The 23,257-nt window shown below is 37.9% G+C and overlaps 1 protein-coding gene across 2 annotated transcripts in view; it reads left to right on the plus strand.

Annotated features, from left to right (window-relative positions):
- Positions 1-18,299, plus strand: part of Utp20 (UTP20 small subunit processome component) — a 92,014-nt gene extending 73,715 nt beyond the window's left edge. For both annotated transcript variants that reach the window (XM_047548078.1, XM_047548079.1), the window contains 17 exons: positions 855-1,021; positions 1,590-1,731; positions 2,463-2,579; positions 4,910-5,080; positions 5,301-5,432; positions 5,811-5,921; positions 7,299-7,378; positions 7,777-7,846; positions 7,973-8,155; positions 8,839-8,970; positions 9,565-9,697; positions 11,616-11,803; positions 12,793-12,864; positions 15,766-16,050; positions 16,260-16,386; positions 17,704-17,849; positions 18,090-18,299. In XM_047548078.1, coding sequence (XP_047404034.1) covers positions 855-1,021; positions 1,590-1,731; positions 2,463-2,579; positions 4,910-5,080; positions 5,301-5,432; positions 5,811-5,921; positions 7,299-7,378; positions 7,777-7,846; positions 7,973-8,155; positions 8,839-8,970; positions 9,565-9,697; positions 11,616-11,803; positions 12,793-12,864; positions 15,766-16,050; positions 16,260-16,386; positions 17,704-17,849; positions 18,090-18,245 — 2,412 coding nt within the window. In that variant the 3' untranslated portion in view covers positions 18,246-18,299. The remainder of the gene's footprint in view (positions 1-854; positions 1,022-1,589; positions 1,732-2,462; positions 2,580-4,909; positions 5,081-5,300; positions 5,433-5,810; positions 5,922-7,298; positions 7,379-7,776; positions 7,847-7,972; positions 8,156-8,838; positions 8,971-9,564; positions 9,698-11,615; positions 11,804-12,792; positions 12,865-15,765; positions 16,051-16,259; positions 16,387-17,703; positions 17,850-18,089) is intronic.
- Positions 18,300-23,257: the final 4,958 nt, after the last annotated feature.

A 23,257-nucleotide genomic window follows, 5' to 3' on the forward strand; every position in this document is an offset into this window, starting at 1 on the left:
AAAGAAAAAAGTCAGGAAGTAGTTCCAGATCCTTATGAGCCAAACTCACATTCTTTCCATTTTCTCATTTGCCCCCTAACGAGTAGGGACTATAATTTACCCACCTTTCTATTGTTTTTCTGTGCCTGTTACAGGGACGAACATTTAATAACATTATTGATTCTTTTTATTCTAGTTTTATTTACTAAAACTAGAGCAAAAATCACTAACTAGTGACATGAATTATTCTTAACTCCAAATATGTTGGTGCTAGAAAAATTTCATGATTGTTCCTAGAATGCACATAGTTTTATCTGAGCCCGATGTTTATTGAGGATGAAGAAGAGTCATCGTAAGAAGTCCTTTGTTTGCTATGAAGTACTGAATATTTTACCGTGGTTGATGATCCTGGGTTTGCTTTCAATTCCTCTGAATTGACCCACTCATTAATTTCAAACCCTGAGGCTTGACCATTGTAGCACTTCAGTCACATGGTTGCTTTGAATAGGGACTGTACATTTTATTGTGGAGTGAGGTATGTGTGTGTTAATTACCCCCATTGGTACATTTGGAAGGTTAACATTGTTGAAGTCTCACCATTTATCCCAGGAGTATATCCTGATACCTCACCTACAGGGAAGGAGGGAGCAGGGAGGAAATGGGAAGATGCTGAGGCACACAAACTGTTCACAGTGGTTATCTCTGGGTTTAAGTTTATAAGAGACTTAACTTTATATGTCTATATCTGCTTGAAATTTTATTATGAATTTTTTTAATTAGAAAAACTACATTTGAAAGCAAATAAAAAAAAAAACCATTACAAAATATCTAATTGGTTTGTGTTATTTCCACATAACATTTATTTTTGCCTTTAGATCCTACAAAATACCACAAGTTTAAAACTGGCCCGGAAAGTTCATGAAACCTTACGCCGAATCATAGCAGGATTAATTGTAAATCAGGAAATGACGGCAGAATCTATTCTATTGCTTAGTTATGGTTTGGTCAGTGAAAACCTACCCCTATTAACAGAGAAAGAAAAGTAAGTTTGGATTTGTTCTAATGAAAAATAAAAATTATATTATCTGAAATATAAGTACTACTCTTTGTGGTATGGTGGTCCTTCAAATTGATACTTTTCAACATGAGATTTTCTTTGAGGTATCTGTGATAGAAATGGTAATTTCTCTGATGCCATGTTTGTTTTAAGTATTTATTGAATGCAAGGATAGATTTTAAATATGCACAACTTATTGCAGGTTTAGACCTTAGAAGATGTGGAAATACCTTATACATTAGTATACTTCCTTTGGATTTTGCTTCTGTGTTCTGGAAAAGGGTTCTTGCCACTTATTTTCGGGCATCAAAGGGAACATTTTCTTGCTGTTTGTCTCCATTTAGATGTGTTCTTTGATCTGACCTCTGTTTCTAAGGATTATCCTAGCACCTTGATGAGCAGGATTGCATCTCTTGTGTGTTTGTGGTTAAGGGAAGGGAGGAAACCAGAGCATATTGTTCAGTGCTCGGCTCTCATCTCCCTGGAGGGCCGCAGTAACTTCTTGGAATGCAGCTGACAGTGCTTTTCATTTTTATTCCATTGTGACTGATAGAAGTCCAGCAGCCCCTGCACCTGATCCACGTCTGCCACCCCAGAGCTGCCTGCTGCTCCCCCCAACTCCAGTTCGAGGTGGAGCAAAAGCTGTTGTGAGCAGGAAAACGAACATGCACATATTTATTGAATCTGGGCTTCGGGTAAGAATTATTCTTAAAATGAAACTAACTGTCTTCACAGAGTCTGTACTATTTAATTTTTTGCTGAATTTCTAGTACTTACTAGGATTTCACTGTTGCCTTACTCATGAGTAACTCTTACTTTGAATTTTTTTTTAAGATGATGAGGTTTTAAAAATATAAATCTGGTTATTTTATTTCCTTTGGTTCCCATTTTTCCTAGGAGAGAGCCCAGTTCTTCATTTGGGTTTCGGGGTTGTAGCCTCATCCTATACCACTCCATCATGTGCTGTGGCCATTCTGGCTTCCCCTCCTTTCCATAAAGTCCCCATACTCTATTGCTGCCCCCAAGACTTCACTGCCTACTCTGCCCTCTACCCATGCCCCCACAAGCCTCAGAGCACCTAGCAATCACACTTTCTTAGAGTCTGACTTCCTGGCTAAGGTCTGTCAGGACAGGAACCATGTCCATCTTAGTCATTGCTTTGCCCAGCATACTGAGCCAGTGCTTGGAATCACAGCAGATACTGAGTAACCATTTGCTACTTGGACTTAGCATCTCAGCTACACAGTGAGCTTCCACCTTCTTGACTTACTGAGACTCTCCAAGGCCATTTCTCACTTCCTAAAAATATTTGTCATTTCAAATAGAAGCATCTTAACATTTCATGAGTGTCTCTTATTTCACATTTGACCTCACACATCCAGTCTTCAAGGCATCTAATGTGCAATATATTTTTCACAATTTTTAGCTGCTTCATCTGAGTCTGAAGACTTCTAAGATCAAGTCTTCAAGTGATCATGTCCTGGAAATGTTGGATCCTTTCGTGTCTCTCCTCATAGATTGCCTGGGTTCCATGGACGTGAAGGTGAGCATTGGTTTGCAGCCCATGTTGGAGCATCCATTCACTCACAGGAGCCATGTCATGCAGAATTCTTGGAATTCGTTTCAGGGCTCTTGCTTTGTGAGATGGTGGAGTTTTTAAATGGATCAGTGACACCATGAACCACCACTGTTTCCTGAATTAATAAGTCCCATTTGTTTGGATATCTCTTAATATCTTTTAGAACACTTCTAGGTACATTAATCATCTTGTCTGATCCTCAAAAATTCCTTGAGGGTGGTTAGTCTTGTCCCCAGACCAGTGATCGTCATCGTCATTACCACTGTCACTGTCATAAAGTCATCCTTCTTTCCTTAACAAGACTCCTAAAGTCCAAGAAATGAAAGCAAGGATCAATAAATGGAATGGATTCAAACTAAAAAACTTTTTCTCAGCAGAAGATACATTTAATAATGTGAGAGCCCACAGAGTGGGAGAAAATCTTTTTCCACACACACTTCAGATAGAGCACTAATCTCCAAAATTTATAAAGAACTTAAAAACTTTACACCAAAAATACAAAGACCCCAATCAATAAATGGGCTAAGGAACTGGACACTTTACAGAAGAAGATATACAGGTAATTAATAAATATATGAAAAAGTGTTCAGCATCTCTAGTAATTAGGGAAATGCAAATTAAAACCACCCTAAGATTTCATCTTACTCCAATTAGAATGGCTATTATCAAGAGCACAAGCAATAATAGGTGTTGGCATGGATGTGGGGAAAAGGGCAGACTTTTACATTGCTGGTGGAGTTGCAAATTGGTATAGCCACTCTGGAAAGCAGTATAGAGATTCCTCAGAAAACTTGAAATGGAACCACTTTTGACCCAGTTATCCCACTCCTCAGTTCAATTCACAATAGCTAGATTGTGGAACCAACCTAGATGCCCTTCAGAAGATGAATGGATAAAGAAACTGTGGTATATATACATGATGGAATATTATTCAGCCATAAAGAAGAATAAAATTATGGCATTTGCAGGTAAATGGATGGAATTGAAGAATATCATGCTAAGTGAAATAATCCAATCCCCAAAAACCAAAGGCCAAATATTTTCCCGATAAGTGAATGATGATACATAAGGGGGTAGGGGGGTAAGAGAAGAATGGAGGAACTTTGGATTGTGTAGAGGAAAATGAGAGGGAAGAAGGGGGCAGGGGTATGAAAGACATCTTTACCTTATATCCATGTATGATTACACAAATGGTGTGAATCTACATCATGTACAACCATAGAAATGAAAAGTCGTACCCCATTTGTGTACAATGAATCAAAATGCAGTCTGTAAAGATAAAAAATAAAATAAAAAGCTAAAATATCTAAATTTATTAATAAATAAATAAAGTCATCTTTCTGATCCTAACCCTAACCCTTAGGCAGATATTCTTAACATTTCTGGAATTTTTTGTTTGTTTTGCGGTGCTGGGGATCAAACCCCAGGGCCTCGTGCATGCCAGAGAAGCACTCTACCACGAAGCCACATCCCAAGTCCCAACATTTCATAGAGGGGAAAACTAGGACTAAGGTCTACTTACAAGTTTAGGATGTGAACCAAGGTCCATTGGACTCCAAAGCCTACACATATCCCATTTCCGCACAGCGCCTTCATAGGCGAAGATGCTTAGAGGTTAATAACATCTCTAGAGTCACACAGTAGTCAATTGTAGAGCTGGGATTTAACATCCAGGTCTTCTAAACTCCCAACTCTTTTTTCTGTGTTTTCATCTAATCCATTGCAATATAGTCAGAGCAGTAGGATTATATTAGATAGAGCCGAACTAGCTGATCCTGGGAATCTCAAGGTTTGACCTTCAGAGTTCATGTATAAGCACATGGTCTTAGCACACTTTTTCCACATCCTTATGCATAACACTGAACTATATTAAATGACTGTTAATTGTTCCTATACTTAATTTCTGAGCCATCTATTTTTTCCTTAAACACAGAGATAGTTTCCTTCTTTATCTTTGTATCTTTAATAACTATTAGAGGACTGGAGATGTAACTCGGTGACAGAGCACATACCTAGGGTGGGCAAAGCCTTGGGTTGGATTCCCAGCACCACAAATAATAATAATAATGCCCAGTACAGTGTATACATAATATAGGGTTAGTAAGGATGAATTACATTGAAGTACCATTTTGGAAAATAGAAGAGTTGTTTAAAATGTATTTTTCCAAAAACAAAAAAGAATTCTAAATTTAGTTATTCAACTCAGCCTCTTGTACAATCTACACAGCCTCTGGTGCTAGGTTGATGGATTTGGTCACTCCATAAGGTGACTGTTTTATATTTTGTTTTCTCAGGTGATCACAGGTGCTTTACAATGTCTGATCTGGGTCTTGAGGTTCCCTCTGCCTTCCATAGAAAGAAAAGCAGGACAGCTTACGAAACACCTTTTTCTTCTGCTGAAGAACTATGCAAAACTTGGGGCTGCCAGGGGCCAAAACTTCCACCTGGTGGTAAATTGTTTCAAGGTGAGATGAATTGGTTGCTCCTACAGAAAGCCAGGACCTAGAGTAGTTTTCCCCATTTCCCTTTTTGACCTTGGGCAGAATTATTTCCATAATTATTTGCTAGTGCTTGAGGGTTAGTATCCTCTGTGAAAAAGTGCTGATGTTGTGTCAAGTCCTTATCATTTCACTGGATCCTGACATGTGGAGTTTGCTGTCTGTTAACTTCACTCGTTACTTGCAGTGTGTGACTATACTTGTAAAGAAAGTCAAATCTTACCAGATAACTGAAAAACAGCTTCAAGTTCTACTGGCCTATGCTGAAGAGGACATTTACGATACTTCAAGACAAGCCACTGCATTTGGTCTTCTGAAGGTATGATGTCACTACAGTCTTGGCTTGCTTGCACAGTTTGTGAGCCTCAGGTCCAATATTTACAACAATGTGGAACACACTGTTTTGACTACTTGCAGACCACTGAAATTAAGTAATTTATAAAGATTATTATGATTTTAATGGGTCAGTTATAAGCTAACGTTATCTACTTACAAAAATGTTTGAATACACTCCATATAAGCATTCCCAGAGAATTCTGGACAATACAGACATTCTACCAAGTGTACGTTTTTTTTCTTTTGAAGTTACTTTCATTGCTTGAAAAGTGCCTACAACTACTTTAACATCTAAAAGTACCTACATCTTTTGGTAGTAAGACACATGAAATTAATCTGTCCTTTTCCTTTTATATTTTAGGCTATTTTATCAAGAAAGTTATTGGTCCCAGAAATTGATGACATCATGCGTAAAGTATCCAAGTTGGCAATATCTGCACAAAGTGAACCTGCCAGAGTCCAGTGCAGACAGGTGTGTAGAGAGAGCCTATGCCCATAGTAAGGGTTGGTGGGCCCCACTGTAGCAGTGCATCTTTTAGTTAGTTAGCTGTCAGTATTGACTGAACTCTGAAGACCACTTTTTGTCATATTCTTGCTATGCTCTAAGACTTAAGCACCTAGTGCAGTAGGTCAGAGAAAGCTTTCCTGAGGATTGACAGGTAAGCCAAAACTTGAAGGAAGAATAAGGCTTAGCTTTCAGGACAAGGAGAAATAAATGCCTGAGGAAGATAACCTTAGGTGAACAAGAGCTCACCTTGTTTGAGGAACTAAATGAAGGTTGGGGGAAGGAGAAAGGAAAACCAATGGGGCAGAAACTTGTGGTCTTGTAAAAGATTTAGGACTTTGTTCTAAGAGTAATAAGCTATTGAGATCCTTAGGTAGAGGAGTGACACACTTACATTTGTTCATACATTGTCCCTCTCTAATCTTTTGAATGTATATCATACCCAAGAAGCGGAAGATCTGAATTAGAAATATGCACTCAGGTTGAAGGAGGGTTTGGACTGCTATGACGGTCAGGCTGGAAGGGAAGAAATGTCTTTGGAAAAAAGTTGCTTTATTAGGAAGGAGAGCTAACTTTTATTAAAATACTAGCTGTGCCCCCAGGAGTTTGCAAACACCACCTCTATTTATGCTACCCTTCAAAAGAATATTATCCACATTTTATAGCTAGGAAAAAAAGCAGACCTTGGAAAGTTAAATGATGTGCATTAGTTCTCACAGTTTATTAAGAAAGGAGGCTGAATACTAATGATTTATAAATGAAGCCTTTGGGCACAGAATAGAATGAAATTCTGGCACTGTCACACAAGCAAGTTACTGAACCTGTCTGCATCTTCATGATCTTCAGTTGTAAAATGTGATATCACCACCTACTTCCTAAGGGAGTGAGGGGAATTAACTAATAAACACTTAACATAGTGCTTGGCATATATTATCAGTGTTAATTTATCATCATGTTGTTATTCATAACAAGGGGAGACACAGGGTTGAACCACAGTCCTTACTCAGTCCACTGCCCCACCTGTCAGAGAGATCAGCTTCTGATGTATAGGTTGAGATTTAGAGCCTTAAACCACCATGGCAGTGGGCAGGTCAAGATTTGATTCAGTCATGCACATGGGACAGGACCCAACTGAGAGAAGCAGGAGACAAGAAGGGGCACAGTAGTTGACTTAGTAGGCAGAATTAGCTGGAGTCTGTTGGAAAGCCTGGTTGATTACCCTTATGGAAGGTTTTTATATAGGCTACCAGTGTGTCTCAGAAAGTAGCTTAGGAAACAGAAATCCTGGAATGACAGAATCTAAATAGCAACTGTGTGATTTTGTTGTTGTTATTGTTGTTCTAGGTTTTTCTGAAATATATTCTTGACTATCCCCTTGGTGAGAAATTGAGACCAAACTTGGAATTCATGCTCGCTCAACTGAAGTAAGCTTAAACCATTTCTTATACAAAGGCAAAGGGCTAGTTTGTTTCTTTTAATACAGTGGCTGTCTTGAAAAGGACAAGCCTAAATATAGTGGCACATTCTCTGAGGATGCTAATGTGACTTGTTGACTTGATTGTCAGACATTGTGTCTGGCTTCTGTCAGTTCTGTAAGTTGGTTTTCACTCAGTCTAATCTGACCATTGATTGTAAGTTCACCTAGGACAGTGATGAAAATCTAATAAAATGACATTTAAAGGAGCTTAATGAATATAAACATTAAAATTGAGCAAATGGAGCGTTTTGTTTCTAAAACAAAAAAAAAATAGACTGATACCTTAATATTTTTTTTCAATAAATTTAGACGATACTAACAGTCTACCGAATGTTCTTGCCCTAGTTATGAACATGAGACTGGGAGAGAGTCCACCTTGGAAATGATCGCCTATCTCTTTGACACATTCCCTCAGGTACTGTGAATCACAAACCCTTCAACTCTTTGCCCATGATCCCTGGAAACCCTGGGGTTTCCCCGATGGACAGCAGTTGTAGGAATTCCATTCCCAGTAAACTCATCAATGCCTCTTTTCCTGTAGGGACTGCTCCATGAGAACTGTGGGATGTTCTTCATCCCTCTTTGTCTAATGATGGTGAATGATGACTCTGCTGTGTGCAAAAAGATGGCATCTCTGGCAATCAAATCCTTACTCAGTAAAATTAGCCTTGAGAAGAAAGATTGGCTATTCGATATGGTTATCTCCTGGTTTGGAGCAAAAAAGGTTAGTGTTGTTTTTAGTCACAGTTCAACAAGTCCATACTTCAACTAAAAATACATATTATATAATATTGAACTGGTTTATCCCAAATAGCTTTATTTATATCTGATGATGCAAATAATATATTCTCAAAGTTTCAAAAAGTATAAGAAATTATAGAAAGTTATCACTTGCATTCCTACTGCATTATTATTGCTAGCAAAGCAGTCTACTGCGTGAATATGATCTTCATTTACTAACTAGAACCTATTAATGAATATCATTTTTTCCAGCTTTGCTTATTCATATTTTATTATTCTGACCACCTACTGACTGCCACCATCAGCAGTGGCCCATCTTTGGAATATAAATGTCTTGTGCTAATGAGTAATTTGTTGCATAGCTGTATAATTGAGGGTTAGGGGATGGAAGTGAGACCTCTTTCCATTTCTTTTTTCTTTTTTTAATGGAAAAATGTGTATCAAAGTATTCAATGAATAAATGTCTTTTTTCTAATGTTATTCTTGGGTGTGAGGATTGCTTCACTTCTGTTTCTTGACCATGGAAACACTGTATTTAATTGATTCTGGCATCAAAAGGTTTCTTATTGTCTGATTATTGACATAATGCCCACCCTGGTTTTATAATTTCGGAAACAACTTCCCGAGTTATATTGACACTCGCTTGTGGTGGTTTATTTTTGGTAGAGCTTAAATAGACAACTTGCTGCCCTGATCTGTGGTTTATTTGTGGAAAGTGAAGGAGTTGATTTTGAGAGAAGACTTGGAAATGTTCTTCCTGTGATTGAAAAGGAAATTGACCCTGAAAACTTCAAAGATGTAAGTGTTTGTTAGAAAATAAAAATTTCTGCTGATGTTTATAAGAAAGTTGTACTTGACAGACTATAACTAGTAGATTAAATAATTTCTAAAAAATGTTCTTTGTTGGGCTGGGGTTGTGGCTCAGTGGTAGAGTGCTTGCCTAGCACAAGTGAGACACTGGGTTTGATCCCTGGTACCACATTTTTAAAAATAAATAAATAAAATAAAATTATTGTGTCCATCTATAACTGAAAATATTTTTTAAATGTTCTTTGTTAATTAAAGCAAGAATTTAGTGCAATTGGAGCTTCTTTTTAAAGTGGGGGGGTAAAGGTTCTCAGCTCGGACAGTCTTGCCACCTGTAGGTCATTTGGCAGTGTCTAGAAACAATTTTCATTGTCATAGTTGGTGGGAGCGGGTTGCTACTGACATCTAGTGGATAAAGGCCTGGGATGCTGCTAAACATACTAGTCATGTGACATCCCCTATAGCAAAGGATTATATGGCCAAAAAATGTCTGCAGTGCCTTGGTAGGGATTTATATGCTGACATAAACAGGTATACCAGGTACTTCAGGTTGTTGTCTTATTGATATGTTCACCCCATGTTTAGATCATGGAAGAGACTGAAGAAAAAGCTGCAGATCGCCTGCTCTTCAGTTTTCTTACACTGATAAGTAAACTTCTCAAGGAATGTAATTTTATTCAGTTTACCAAGCCCTCTGAGACTTTGAGTAAAATCTGGAGTAAGTATTTCCTTTTCAGTTAAATCTAAAAACACATTAGCCCAGGCATGGTGGTGCACACCTGTAATCCAAGTGACTCAGGAGACTGAGGCAGGAGAATCGCAAGTACAAAGCCAGACTTAGCAATTAATGAGGTCCTAAGCAACTTAGCAAGATCCTGTCTCAAAAAATAAAAAGGGACTGGGGATATGGCTTAGTGATTAAGCACCTCTGAATTCAATCCCTGGTTGAAAAAAACATTAGTTGTGATATAGTTATTGAAAATAGATTTGAGAAATTAGAATATGAACACTTCAAAAAGTAGATGTGAGGGGAAAAGCCCATGAGAAAGAAAATGTGAAAGATTCTATCAGATTGGTAATAGTCAAATTGTTTCTTTAAAAAAAAAAAAATTACTTCATGTAACACATTTCATTTATAAAAGAATATTGTCAGATAATAAAAGGAAAAATTCTCCAAGTTCTGCTTGATGATAATTTGGCATATATTTTTCCCCTTCCTCCTTTCTCTATCCTTCCCTCCCCTCTGCTTTATTAAGGTATAATTGACATGTAATAATTAGGAATATTTGCAATGTACAGAATGATGTTTTGAAGTATGTATACATAGTCTATATTTCTATCCAGTCTTTCTTATTGTTAAATAGGTATGATTTTTTTTAGAGAGGTTGCTTAGTTCCATATAAAACTTTCATGTGCTGTTTGTAGTGAACTATACCACAGTTCACTTCCTAGCAGTCCTTTTCAATAGCCATCATGCAAATGTGCCATAATTTACTAAACCATCTCACTTGTGTGGTTCATTTAAATACAATATCACTCTCCAGATGAAAAATAAGACTCCACAGATTTTAATTTTAACATGATAAATTTCAGTTAGTTGTTGGTTTAAGAGCCAGAACCTATGATCCTGTGATCATATGATCCTGTAACCCCAGTAACTCAGAGGACAAGGCAGAATCATTGCAAGTTCAAGGTCAGACGCAGCAACTTAGTGAGACCCTGTATCAAAATAAAAAGGACTAAGCGTGTAGTTCAGTGGTAAAATGCCTGGGTTCAATCACTACTACCTAAAAGAGAAATAACAGTTTATATGACCTGCGTGGGTCTGGCTCCACTGAGACATGGCCAGATTGTTACAAAGATTTATATAGAATGTAAATAACATACTCATGAAATGTAGTAGTATAGGCTAAAACTGAATCATGGCATGTGAGTGGGATGGCCCACTCACAATACCTACATTACAAGACTTTTCATCTGTACTTTCCAATTATGTGTAGCCTAATGCTGAAAAATTATCCACTCTGGGATCAGACTGAACTAGGGCCCAGGCCAGTCTCTGCCCATGGCATGACATTCAGCCTCTCTGGATATCCATTTCCTCTTGTTAGATTATAAATGGCAATTGTATCCTCACAGAACTGTTGAGAGGCTCTAAATAAGGTAAAGTATGTAGCACACTGCTCTGTGCCTGGCACAGAGAAAACATTCATGAATGATAGCTTTCCAGGCAGCTACTTGGAACCACCAGTTTCACTATTATATACATAAGATACACACACACACACACATACATACATACATACATACATACGTCACTTCAGAGAATGTAATGTTAAATGCCATCTTATCTCCCCGAATCTGAAACTAGTTTATGTGGAACAGGGTCTGTCTGTAGGTTTAGGCATATCTTTCAGTGTCATTTACCACACAGGGAGTTAGTCTACTAGTTGTTTCAATGTCTCTTCACCTCACTTCTCCCTATCTCCTAGTGGTGTTCTGGAAAACAGGGACTATTTTGACCCTCTTTCATTCCAAACACATGACACTCAGTATATGCTCAGTATATGTCATATTTACCACCAAAGAATCATAAAAGCTGTGCAACATTTGAGAATACATTCTGATTCCCCCAGGTCACGTGCACTCTTACCTGAGACACCCACACAGCTGGGTGTGGCTCACAGCGGCCCAGATTTTTGGATTGCTCTTTGCTTCTTGCCATCCAGAGGAGCTTATTCAAAAATGGAATGCTAAAAAGACTAAAAAGAAACTCGTAGACCCTGTAGCAGTCAGGTTTCTAACAGGTGATCTTGAACAGAAGGTAAGGTTTCTTTCTCAGGCCTTTTTCTTGCCTTGTAACCTCTGAGATGTTCACTCTGGTTCACATAACACCGTGGTTTTAGCCCTCGGGAGAAACGCCTCCCACAGACAGCATGTTGCATGTGGGTACGAGGAAGTGTTAACAACTGGAGAGGGGTTACCCTCAAGGCCACAGTTTTCCAAAGATAATTTTTAGATCATCCAGTCTAATCAAATTTGTGATTATTTAGCTTGTCCATCTTTCATTGTGTCTTTTAAGAAATTCCTGATCTTTTATTAATACCTTAAAAACTTCAAAGATATTACTTTCTTTTTTATTTTATTTTATTTTTATTTTTACAGACTGCATTTTGATTCCTTGTACACAAAATGGAGTACAACTTTTCATTTCTCTGGTTGTGCATGATGTTCACACCATTCATGTATATACACGTACATAGGGTGATGATGTCTGTCTCAGTCCACTCTCTTTCCTCCCCCCATCCCAACCCCCCTCATTGTGTGTCTTTTATCCACATTAGAAAATAAGATTAATACTGTCTGCCCTACCTTCTTCATAACCTTGTTGATAACTAAATGAGATCATGTTCATAAAGATGTTAGGTAGGGACCTTGTTATATCTGTTTCTTGATTCCTAAAGACTTAGCACGGAATGGCTCATAGTGAGAATTCCATAAAAACTGAATCAGCAGAAGATGGAGGGAGAAAGAGAAAGAAGAAAAAAATATCAGAATGTTGCAAAGTATTCTAATAGTTTTAGGGACTTAGACTATTAGTCTTTGGCAGGGAGAGAAGGGACTAAACGTTTAGGGCAGGGACAGGCAGAAGGGAACAATTACATAGTTTCCGTTCATGAAACTTTTCTCTCCAGCTCTATACAGGTTGTCATGCAGAGCAAAATCTAGTATTATCAGTTGTATTATGGTTGATTTTTGTTGTTTAATAATGAGAAATGTTTTATGTTTACCCATGACCATTTCTTTCCACAGATGAAAAGTATCTCTCTAGCCTCTTGCCATCAGTTGCATTCCAAATTTTTGGATCAGTCTCTAGGAGAGCAGGTAAGAATTATAGTCCTCCAAGTTTAACAGAAAGCAACCTACTATTCTACCAGCAGTCTAGGAATGTTTATATTTGTTATTTCATTTTCCACTGTTTTAGTGCTCAGCAGATTTCACAAAATATAGACATACTCAAATAAATGTTCATTTATATACACAAGTATCATCAGCTCTGGGAACTATATTGGGGCAACTCGTGGTTTACAATTCCCAGTAAAGATGATACAATGGGAGGTAGGCTGTTAATCTTCTCATCTTCAGCCTTCACATACTCTACTTTGTGACAAAAGCTTTAAGGGGCACTGATTGGTTGATTATTTTTCTAGAGAAACTGTAATATTGAGTTTCCTCTGTTTATCCCTTAAAGTTAAAGCGGTAGCAGTAATATTCATGCTACTGTGTGATCTAAGGATTTTCCATCCTTAAGAGAAGCATGTGAATCATCCCATCATAAAGTAGCACACAGCTGTAATCCCAGCAGCTCAGGAGGCTGAGGCAGGAGTATCACCAGCCTTAGTGAGGCCCTAAGCAATTTAGCTAGACCCTGTCTCAAAATTAAAAAGAAAAAAGGGCTTGGGGGGCTGGGGCTGTAGCTGAGTGGCAGAGCACTTGCCTCCCACATGTGAGGCACTGGGTTCAATCGTCAGCATCACATAAAAATTAAAAAAAGGCATACTGTCCATCTACAACTAAAAAAAAATTTTGTTAAATAAATAAAATTAAAAGTAGGTAAACAGGTAAGCACACCCCTGGCTTCAATCCCTGGTACAAAAAACAAAAAATGTTTTATATATTTTCATATTATAAAATGTAAATACAGAGAAGGCACTTATAAATATGCAGTACTTTGCTATGGTATAGTCTACTACCGCTTTTATTTTGCCTCTTTTGATAGAGCATTTGGGCTGGTAGATCATAAGTCAGCACCATTTATCCCATGGCCCTTGACCATGTCCCCCATGAATCATCATGGGCAAGATGGAGCCTCGTAGATTCAGTGCAGTAGGCATTAGGCATTGGTCAATGCTTTTATCTGAAGAATAATCTCAAGTGGCAGGTCATGAACACTGACACTTCTGTCACATTTTGCAATGAAGATCCAATGTGCTTCATTATATAGCAAGCTCAGAGAAGAAATGGATAGCTATTCAGTGAATGGCAAAATGGAGCCATCAAAATCCTACTAGGGTTGATAGTGGGTCAGGTCTCACAAAGTAGCAGTTTTCATAGTGGCTGGTAGACCACAGAAAGAAAAAGATGTACAGGATAAAAGAAATTAGGGATTTTAGATGATCGTGAATCTTAGGGTTAATTAACAAAGTGAATGCCACAGGGTGAGAAGGCCACCAAACCTGGGCTATATTCACTTGAACCAGGCTTCCAGAAGGCAATTATGATCTTGACATTAGCGTGTGTGTTTTACTGAGGATTGAACCCAGGGGCACTCTACCACTGAGCTATAGCCCTTTTTATTTTTTGAGACAAGATCTCACTAAGTTGCTGAGGCTAGCCTCTAATTCACAATCCTGCCTCAACCTCCCGAGTATCTGGGAATACAGGTGTGCACAACTGTGCCCAGTTTGGCATTAGTTCTTAACGGTTAAGCTAGTCTTGGAGTGTGTGGAGGTTCTGACAAATAGTTGTGGGGGAACTAAAAACACAGCATATCTAGCAGAAGAGCCAGGATGGTCAAGGAACTCAACCCAACTTACTTTCCTCCCTCACATAATGGATGTGAAATACCTACATCAAAGATGTGATGGAGGTTAGAGCTAGGGAATAAAGGAATGGTCCCATTATATTAAGATCAAAATCCTAACAATTAGATGGGAGTTGAGGATGGGAAGCTCAAGTTTAAGAAACTGGCCTTGAATTCTAAAGATCTTTGAATCCTAACTGGCCATTCCCTTTGTATTTGGGTAAATCATTTAATAACTGAAACTTGGCTTTCTTTCCTGGTAACAGTATCTGACTGAGATGTTTTAAAGTTGAATTGGAATACTATATATAAAAAGCAACTAATCAGGGGGGAAGGGAAAAAAAATAATGAATCAAACATCTTTGCCCTATGTAAATTTATGATTACACAAATGGTATGCCTTGACTCCATGTACAAATAGAGAAACAACATGTATCCCATTTGTATACAATTAAAAAAAAAAAAAAAAAAATAGCGACTAATCAGCCGGGCACAGTGACACATGCCTGTAATCCCAGCAACTTGGGAAGCTGAGACAGGAAGAGCCCCAGTTTGAGGACAACCTCAGCAATTTAGTGAGACCCTCTCTCAAAATAAAAAATAAAAAGGGCTGGGGATGTAGCTCAGTGGTAAAGCACCCCTGGGTTAAAACCCAGTACCTAAACAAATAAAAATAAAGCAACTAATCAATAATCCGTTAATAGTGTTACTTCTACATAGAATGGTTGAAAGAATCTGATGAAAGTTGGATGAAAGCTTTCTTTAAAAATGTAAATGACTTGGCCATGAACCACCAGTGGCACATGCCTGTAATCTCAGCAACTCAGTGAGACCCTGTCTGTAAATAAAATTCATAAAAAAGGGGCTGGGGATGTGGCTTTGTGGTTATGTGGTTAAGTGCCCCTGGGTTCAATCCCTGGTACAAAAAAAAATTAAATGACTGGCCCATAAGGAAATCTTTTATTTATTTATGTTGTATGACACACAGAACTAGCCAACTGGATGAAACTTACATGGAAATGAATTTGGAAGAACTATATGGAAAAACAAGAATTGTCAAAAAAATAAATAAAGTCAGTTTAATACTGTAGTACCAGATTGTTTATATTTTCTAATTGTAGAATGCCTACTTTAGCTCATGTTGTAACAAAAAGCAAATTTGTTTCAAAATCTAATTCCTCCCTCCCCTCTTTTTTTTAAAGGTTGTTAAGAATTTGTTGTTTGTAGCCAAAGTCTTGTATTTACTAGAACCTGATTCTGAGGATAAGCAAGGTAAGATAAAAGATGACCTGGAAGAACAGGAAGCTTTCGGATATGGGGTGGCTAGAGTGGCAACAGACGACAAGGCCTGCTCAGGTGGAAAGGCAGAGTCTGACAGAGAAGAGAAGGAGGAGCCCAGCAAGCCAGCCACACTGCGGTGGCTGATCCAGAAGTTGTCCCGGATGGCCAAATTGGAAGCTGCTTATTCACCTAGAAATCTCTTAAAGGTGCGACAGGATAACCGAAATAGTCTTTTTTTTTTTTTTTTTTTTTAATTGTATTAGTTTTCCTCCAAGTCTCTAGAAATTTTCCCTTTTGAACCTACAACTATAGCAATAAAATCTGCCCCAAAGTAGATTGAACAGTTTATATCTGTGTATTTGCGTGCCTGTGTTAAAGAGAAACATTTAAAGGGAAAAACAATCTTTACTTTCAGAGAACATGCATCTTTAAGTTCCTTGGTGCCGTAGCTATGGACCTTGGGGTAGACAAGGTAAAGCCATATCTGCCAATGATCATAGCTCCCTTGTTTCGAGAACTGAACAGCACCTATTCAGAGCAAGGTAAACCTGCTGCTTCTGTTGTCCTGAATATTTTCATGTTCAGATGCCTAACTTCTCCTAGAGACCCCCCCTTCCTCTTTTTTATACTTGGCCTTTCAGAATTTAAGACAGAACACTTGTGAGACAATTAATAGCAAGCAGATAAGCACATCTGTATTATATTTGGTGGTCCTCTTCTGTGCTTTCTCATGTCTAAAGCATGAATGATTCTCTAGTAAAAGCTTTATGTTTTACTTCTAAGCACAGGTTAAATAGTCAAAACTATGGTTTGAGATGGTTCTGAACCTCATAATACCGTGAACAATGATAAAAATTTTATTTTAAAAAATGATGAGGTAAAAATACATATCATCCTTATATGAAATAGTTTTTAAATATAATTTTAACATTTGCTGTTTTTCCTTCTTTTTCCTTGCCTGGTACATTTGTTCCATTCCCTTAGCAGATCCCTGTTGTTAATAATAGGAAAGAGGGAATTTTTGTGTTGGAAAGAGGTACAGTGGATGTTAAGAGCTTCAAAGTTAATAAAGTAAATATCAAAACAGGAGCTTTTTTAGCCCTACAACCTTGATAGAAAGTTTCCTTGCTCTAATTGTGGGAAAAGGAGCAATGTTGAAGGTTGAGGCTGCTTTGGTTTAAGTCAGCCATCATGTAAGCAATGTTGAAGGTTGGGGCTGCTTTGGTTTAAGTCAGCCATCATGTACTGAGCACTTAATATATGCCAGACACTGGGGCTTCAACAGTGCAGAGGGACTGATGTTTGCAGGCTAACACATAAGTCCTGAGTTTTCCTGAAATTAACATGAAATATCTGGGTTATCTGTATTTGGAGGAGGGAGCAGAAAAAAAGTAGGAGAGCATAGCCTTCTGTCAGTTTCTCACAGTTTCTAATCTCCCAAAAAAGGTTATGAGCAGAGCTAAGCCTCTGTGACCCATGGATTAGAGAAGGGCTAGAGAAGAAATCTTAACCTCTCCTACATCTGCATAGAGCTGAACAGGTTCACAAAAATAATCCAAAGTGTATTTGTCAAGTTCTCAAATTCATTGTCTTCAGAGCCTGCTAGGAAGTGGGCCTCATGGTCCCTGGTCTCTTATTGCCACTGGATGAGGTGGCGGGTGGGAGTGCTGTGTGTTCAATGTTTTATTCTCCTATCTCTGAAATACAGAGGCCATTAACAGCATGAACTGCTGTTAATGCTGCAGCAGTTAACAGTAATAATGCCACACATTTAAATATTGTACTGTGTTGATTTTGTTGGTGTTTAGCTGTGTCCTTTTCCATGTGACTGTCTCTAACCATTTTCTGTGTTTGAGTAGATCCTTTGCTGAAGAATCTATCTCAGGAAATAATAGAATTACTCAAAAAGCTGGTTGGGCTCGAGAGCTTCTCATTAGCCTTTGCCTGTGTACAGAAACAGGCTAATGAGAAAAGGGCACTCCGGAAAAAGAGGAAGGCTCTGGAGGTGAGTTTGTTGTTTGAGAAAATGGCTTGTTTGCTCGGTTTAACCCATTTTAACCATGTCATGCTTACCCAGAAGAGGACTGAGGATTTGAGTGGTAGAAACTTTATAGCTAGAGTTCCATATTTTCAATAATGGGCATGTATTGCATTCATGATGCTTAAAGGTGAACATAATGGCATGTTTTGCGAATTGGTTTGACAGGTACTTTAAAAGTAATAAAATTTCTGTTCTCTTTTCAAGTTTGTCACTAACCCTGATATTGCTGCCAAGAAAAAGCTGAAGAAACATAAAAATAAAAGTGAAGCAAAGAAGAGAAAGATAGAGTTCCTGCGTCCAGGCTACAAGGCCAAGAGGCAAAAAAGTCACAGCCTGAAAGATTTAGCAATAGTGGAGTGAAGACTCCCTATGCTGATACTGGAGCATCATTTGTAGTCTCAGTTCAACTCAAAACATGAACTTTCTGGTATATTTTACTGGGCCGAAATCACAGCAGGTTTTATTACTTAAGTTAAACTTTGACACAATGTGTAATATATATATAGCTTAATGTAATCATGGTCATTTTTTAAATTAAAATGTTTAATACTACTACTGTTATCTTCATTGTCTAAAAGCATGTGACATTATATGACAGAATTTAAAACAGGTTTTTTTATAAAAAGTTTAAATAGCAAAAAATTGTAGCAGGAATAAATGAAACATAATATTTGCAGTACCTTTATGGAGAATATATAAAGCTTTATCAAAAGGCATTAAGAATGATCTGTACAAGTAGAGAAATATAGCCATGTTCATGGATAGGAATATCTCATATCATAAAGTGCTAGTTCTTCCAAAGTCCCACTGATTAATTGCACACTGGATGAAAAACCAAAAATGTTAACCTGATAAATCTGATTCTAAAATTTATATGGAAGATAAGCCAGCCAGCCATGATGCTCTTAGAAAAGGAGATGATAAAGATCTTACCCTATAAATACCAAAAGGACACAATGTGCTATCCATGGAAGGAATGTTAAGTCTTATTACTTCATTAAAAATTAAGAAAATGAAGAGAGACAAGCTAGGCTATGGCACATACTGTATTCTGCCAAAGGATTCATAGTGCCCACACTAGATAATCAACACCTATGAATCAATGAAGATAATCCAGTAGAAAAAGTGGCAAGAGAGAAATGGATGTTGCATAAAAGAAGAAATATAAATGATCCTTTAACAATTAGCTGATATAGCTGTATCAGTTCTTAACTATTTAAATACCAGTTGGTAAAGAGTTGTTGCCTTGAGATGCCCAAGCACCACCTGGCAATATGGGCCCCTAGAATCTGTATCACCACACCAGAAGTTCAAGGATCGATACCAGGACTCGTGGTGGGAGGATTTTTGTTTTCTGTTTTTTGTTTTTTTTAAACTAGGGATTGAACTCAGGGGCGCTCTACCACTGAGCTAATCCCCAGCCCTTTTTATTTTTTAAGACAGGTTCTCACTAAATTGCTGATGCTGGTCACAAACCTGCAATCCTTCTGCCTCAGACTACTGAGTTGGTGGGATTACAGGCATGCACAACCACACCCCGCTGAAAAATGCACATTAACACTAGAATGACATTCTCTTTTTTAATTCATTAAATTGATAGGGCTGACAATACCAAGTTGGTAGCAAGTGTTGCCATCAGATCTGCTATTATTCTCCCTCCCCACACCATTTTACAGCCCAGATTGTCGGTCTGTGAACATCCCAGCCAGTCATTGGTCCACTCATCAGCCTGTGAACATTCTCTGCAGTCATTGGTCCAGATTGTCAGCCTGTGAACATTCTCATCAGTCATTGGTCTGTTATTAGCCTGCGAACTACTTAAGAGTAGCTCCCCCGCCATTTTCTCTCTCCTCCTTGCTTTCATTCTCTCTCACACCCTGTCAGGGAGAGACTCTGCCTGTTTGCTTAATAAAATCTCTTGCATGAGTTCCCGCGTCCAAAGTGGTTTCTGGGTGCTTTCAATGGATCATCTGGAACTCAAAACCATTTTGGAAAATAATTTAGCACTATCTTATAAACCTGAAGATGAATACACTCCCAAACTAGAAGCAGCAGTTAAACCCCTAAGACAAACTTAGAACTATAGATCTGAAGAAGATTTGATCTAGAAGCAATTCAAATGTACCTCCACAAGAGAATGGATAAATAAAATAATGGCATATTCACATAAGGAAATAAAAAAAATAAAAATCAACTAGCTTTATCAGTATAGATGAATTCTAGAAACAATGTTCATTGGGGGTAAAAGCATAGAAAAACAGTTGAATATTTCTAATAAACTCGAAAACTTACAGATCTGGACATGTACATGTATTTTAAAAATATAGAGAAAAATGAGAATGATTTCAAAAATTTCAGCATAGGGTAATAATGAGAAAACAGGATTAAAGCACATGGTGTATGGTGGCAGGGGGCTTCAATTGTATTAAATATGTTTTATATTTGATATTAGGTTCCAAGTTTTTATATGTTTCATTACTTGCCAAGTACATTATTTTGTAATAAAACAATTTCAATGTGTGACCAGAACTAAACTAATACAAAGAAAATCGTAATTTCTTTGAAACCTAGTAATTGTTTTAAGCTTTAATATTTAAAACTAAAAAGCCACACTTAGAGGAAGCTAGTTTTTGTTGTTCAACCACATGGCATCTTTTGCCGTGCTCTACATTTGATATGAAAACAATATCTGTTAGTGCCTGAAATATCCAGAAGACAAAGAAGAATCTATCCATATATTTTAATTCTCATAGTGAAGCCAGAATCTGGGACAGGCAGTTAGTGTAGAAATAGGGGATCCGGTCAGATCTAGGAAATGGAGGCCATGAAAGCCATCTGCCTCTGGAAGTTGGAGACTGCTCCTGGGAGAATGGAATGTTAAGAATCTCCGGAGCTCATCGATTACCAAATTTACCTGCCCTTATCAAGGACTGCAAGCAAGGAGCTGCTAATTAATGCCCCCTGGGCCCTTGCCTGGTTGAAATCACTTTGGCCCTCCCCCTGCCCCATTGCTTCTCACTTTTTACATCTCCCTGCAAAACCAGGCCTAGTCACTAGGCAGGAAGGAGAGATAAGTGGGGAGAGGACTGGAAAAAAGAGACCTTAATGATGCGCTCACTTCTTGGGACTTTAGAACATCAGCCATGGCCCCCTTCTCCCTCCCCGGAAAAATCTGTATTATTACCTTTAAATAAAACCTGCTTAATATGCTTGCCTTGGCTGCTTCTCTAGTGTTCAAACTTTCAAAAATTAGAAGGAGCAGAACTTGCCACCGGTAAACGGCGATATCAATTGTACCCCTGAGGGATTCCTAAAATCGATTTCTGTTTTCCAGATGAGGAAACAAACATGACAGGTGGTAGAGTCATGATTACAACCCTCAAGTCCATGCTCTAATTTATAATTATGGAATTATATGTGGCATCGGAATCAACTGTTCGAACACTCCATCTGTTTTGGTGTTCAAACAGTTCTCTCCCTCCCAGAGGGTTTGCAGTGATCTAATTAATTACTTCCAATTGACTTAAAGTTCATGTATTTGCTTTCATAAAAATTTTACAACTCAAAAATCAAAATACTACCTAGGTGTGGTGGCTGCACACCTGTAATCTCAACAGCTTGGGAGGCTGAAGCAGGAGGATTGTGCATGAGTTCAAAGCCAGCCTCTGTAACTTAGTGAGGCCCTACTCAACTCAGCAAGACCCTGTCTCTAAATAAAATATAAAAAAGGGGTAGGGATATGCCCAGTGGTTAAGTGCCCCTGGGTTCAATCCTCAGTATCAAAAAAAAAAAAAAAAAAATCAAAATACTAAACATCAAAAAAGAACAAATGTATCAGGGATTTTGAACAACTTTTTTAATCAATAAATATTTATTGAGTTCTATATGCCAGGTATACTACACTAGATGTAAGGAATACTAACAGTAAATTAGATATGCTCCCTGCCCTCACAGAACTTACATTTCCAGCTTAAAGTGCATGCCAGGTATTCAATATAACAGAAGTAATTCCACCAACTTGATTTCTCATTTCTTTTGGTGAGATCATAACAGCACAACTACCACCAGAGATATAAAATAGAATTGTTGCAGTGAAGGAAACCTTTGGTATCATCTGTCCAAGTCTCATTTTACAGAAATAAAATTGAAGAGTAACTCTTTGCACCTAGAGCTTCTGTTCTGATTTCAAGTGTGGTGCTTTTGCCATTACCAGGCTTCTCACAAAAAATATTTGGATTTATTTTGTAAATATCAATATTTTAACCCTTGTAGCATATCTATGCAGTTATTCCCTGTTAGACTAAAGATTTTAAACCCTATTAAAATTCTATTCTATTCTCTATTATAAACCAGAGGAATCAGAATCATCCAAGTGCTGGGACAGTCTCATGCCCTCAGAATTCAATATGGAAGGCCCTTATTCCCCTTTGCTTCTATTTTTCGCACTGCCTAAACAACTGGGGAGTACTTAGGCCCCTGAGTATAAGCCTAGCATCTCCGGGGTTATAAGTAAACTAGACTAGCATTTCCCAGTCACGTGCCATTGACCGAAGAGAACCCAAGTATAAACAGTAGAAGTACAATTTTCCTGGCTGACATTTATATCCCACTATTTCAACTATGGATAGATTATGATGGGCCATAAAGTACCAGGTATCATACTGGATAGTAGGGACACAAATATGAAAAAGACAAGTCTTTGTCTATCAAAAGTGAGTTAATAGTTACATCGAAACACTTGTGCCTGGAGGAAAATGGTATACAAAAAGGATTTTAAAAGAATGGGTATTAGAGGAAGAAAAAAAAAAAAAAAAAAAATCCTGCAGGTGAAAAAGCAAGCTGCATTCATTTGCAGTGAGAGAATGCCCATAAATTTGAAGGTAAGAGACCAGAGGCCAACATCTGGAAAGATGGTAAGAGCCATGAAATGAACCACTAATATTTTTGAGACTTGGGGGCACAATAGTATTAATTTTTGTTTTTGTTTTTGTTTTGGCAGTTCTGGAGATTAAACGCAGGGCCTTGTGCATGCTACACAGTACTCCACCCCTGGGCTACTTCCCCCAGCCCTTTTATCTATTTTGAGAAAGGGTCTTGATATGTTGCCATTCTCTTGCCTCAACCTCCTGAGTAGCTGGAATTACAGGCACATGCCAGGGCACCCAGCTTAAGCTCTTTGTAACCACACCTAATTTTTAAAATGCTGGTTGTCCAACTTAAGTGAGAAAAACTCTTCCCAATTTTAACAACTGCTAAAAAAGAGTTGTATCTACCACTGTCATACTAGTTTATCCTCTCACGGACTAAGCAGTTCAAAAAGTTCCTTTAAACAAGCTTCTAAAAAAATCATAGCCTAGCAGTAAACCTAATTT

This window comes from Sciurus carolinensis, chromosome 4 (genome assembly GCF_902686445.1).
Source record: "Sciurus carolinensis chromosome 4, mSciCar1.2, whole genome shotgun sequence".
Lineage (NCBI taxonomy): Eukaryota > Metazoa > Chordata > Mammalia > Rodentia > Sciuridae > Sciurus > Sciurus carolinensis.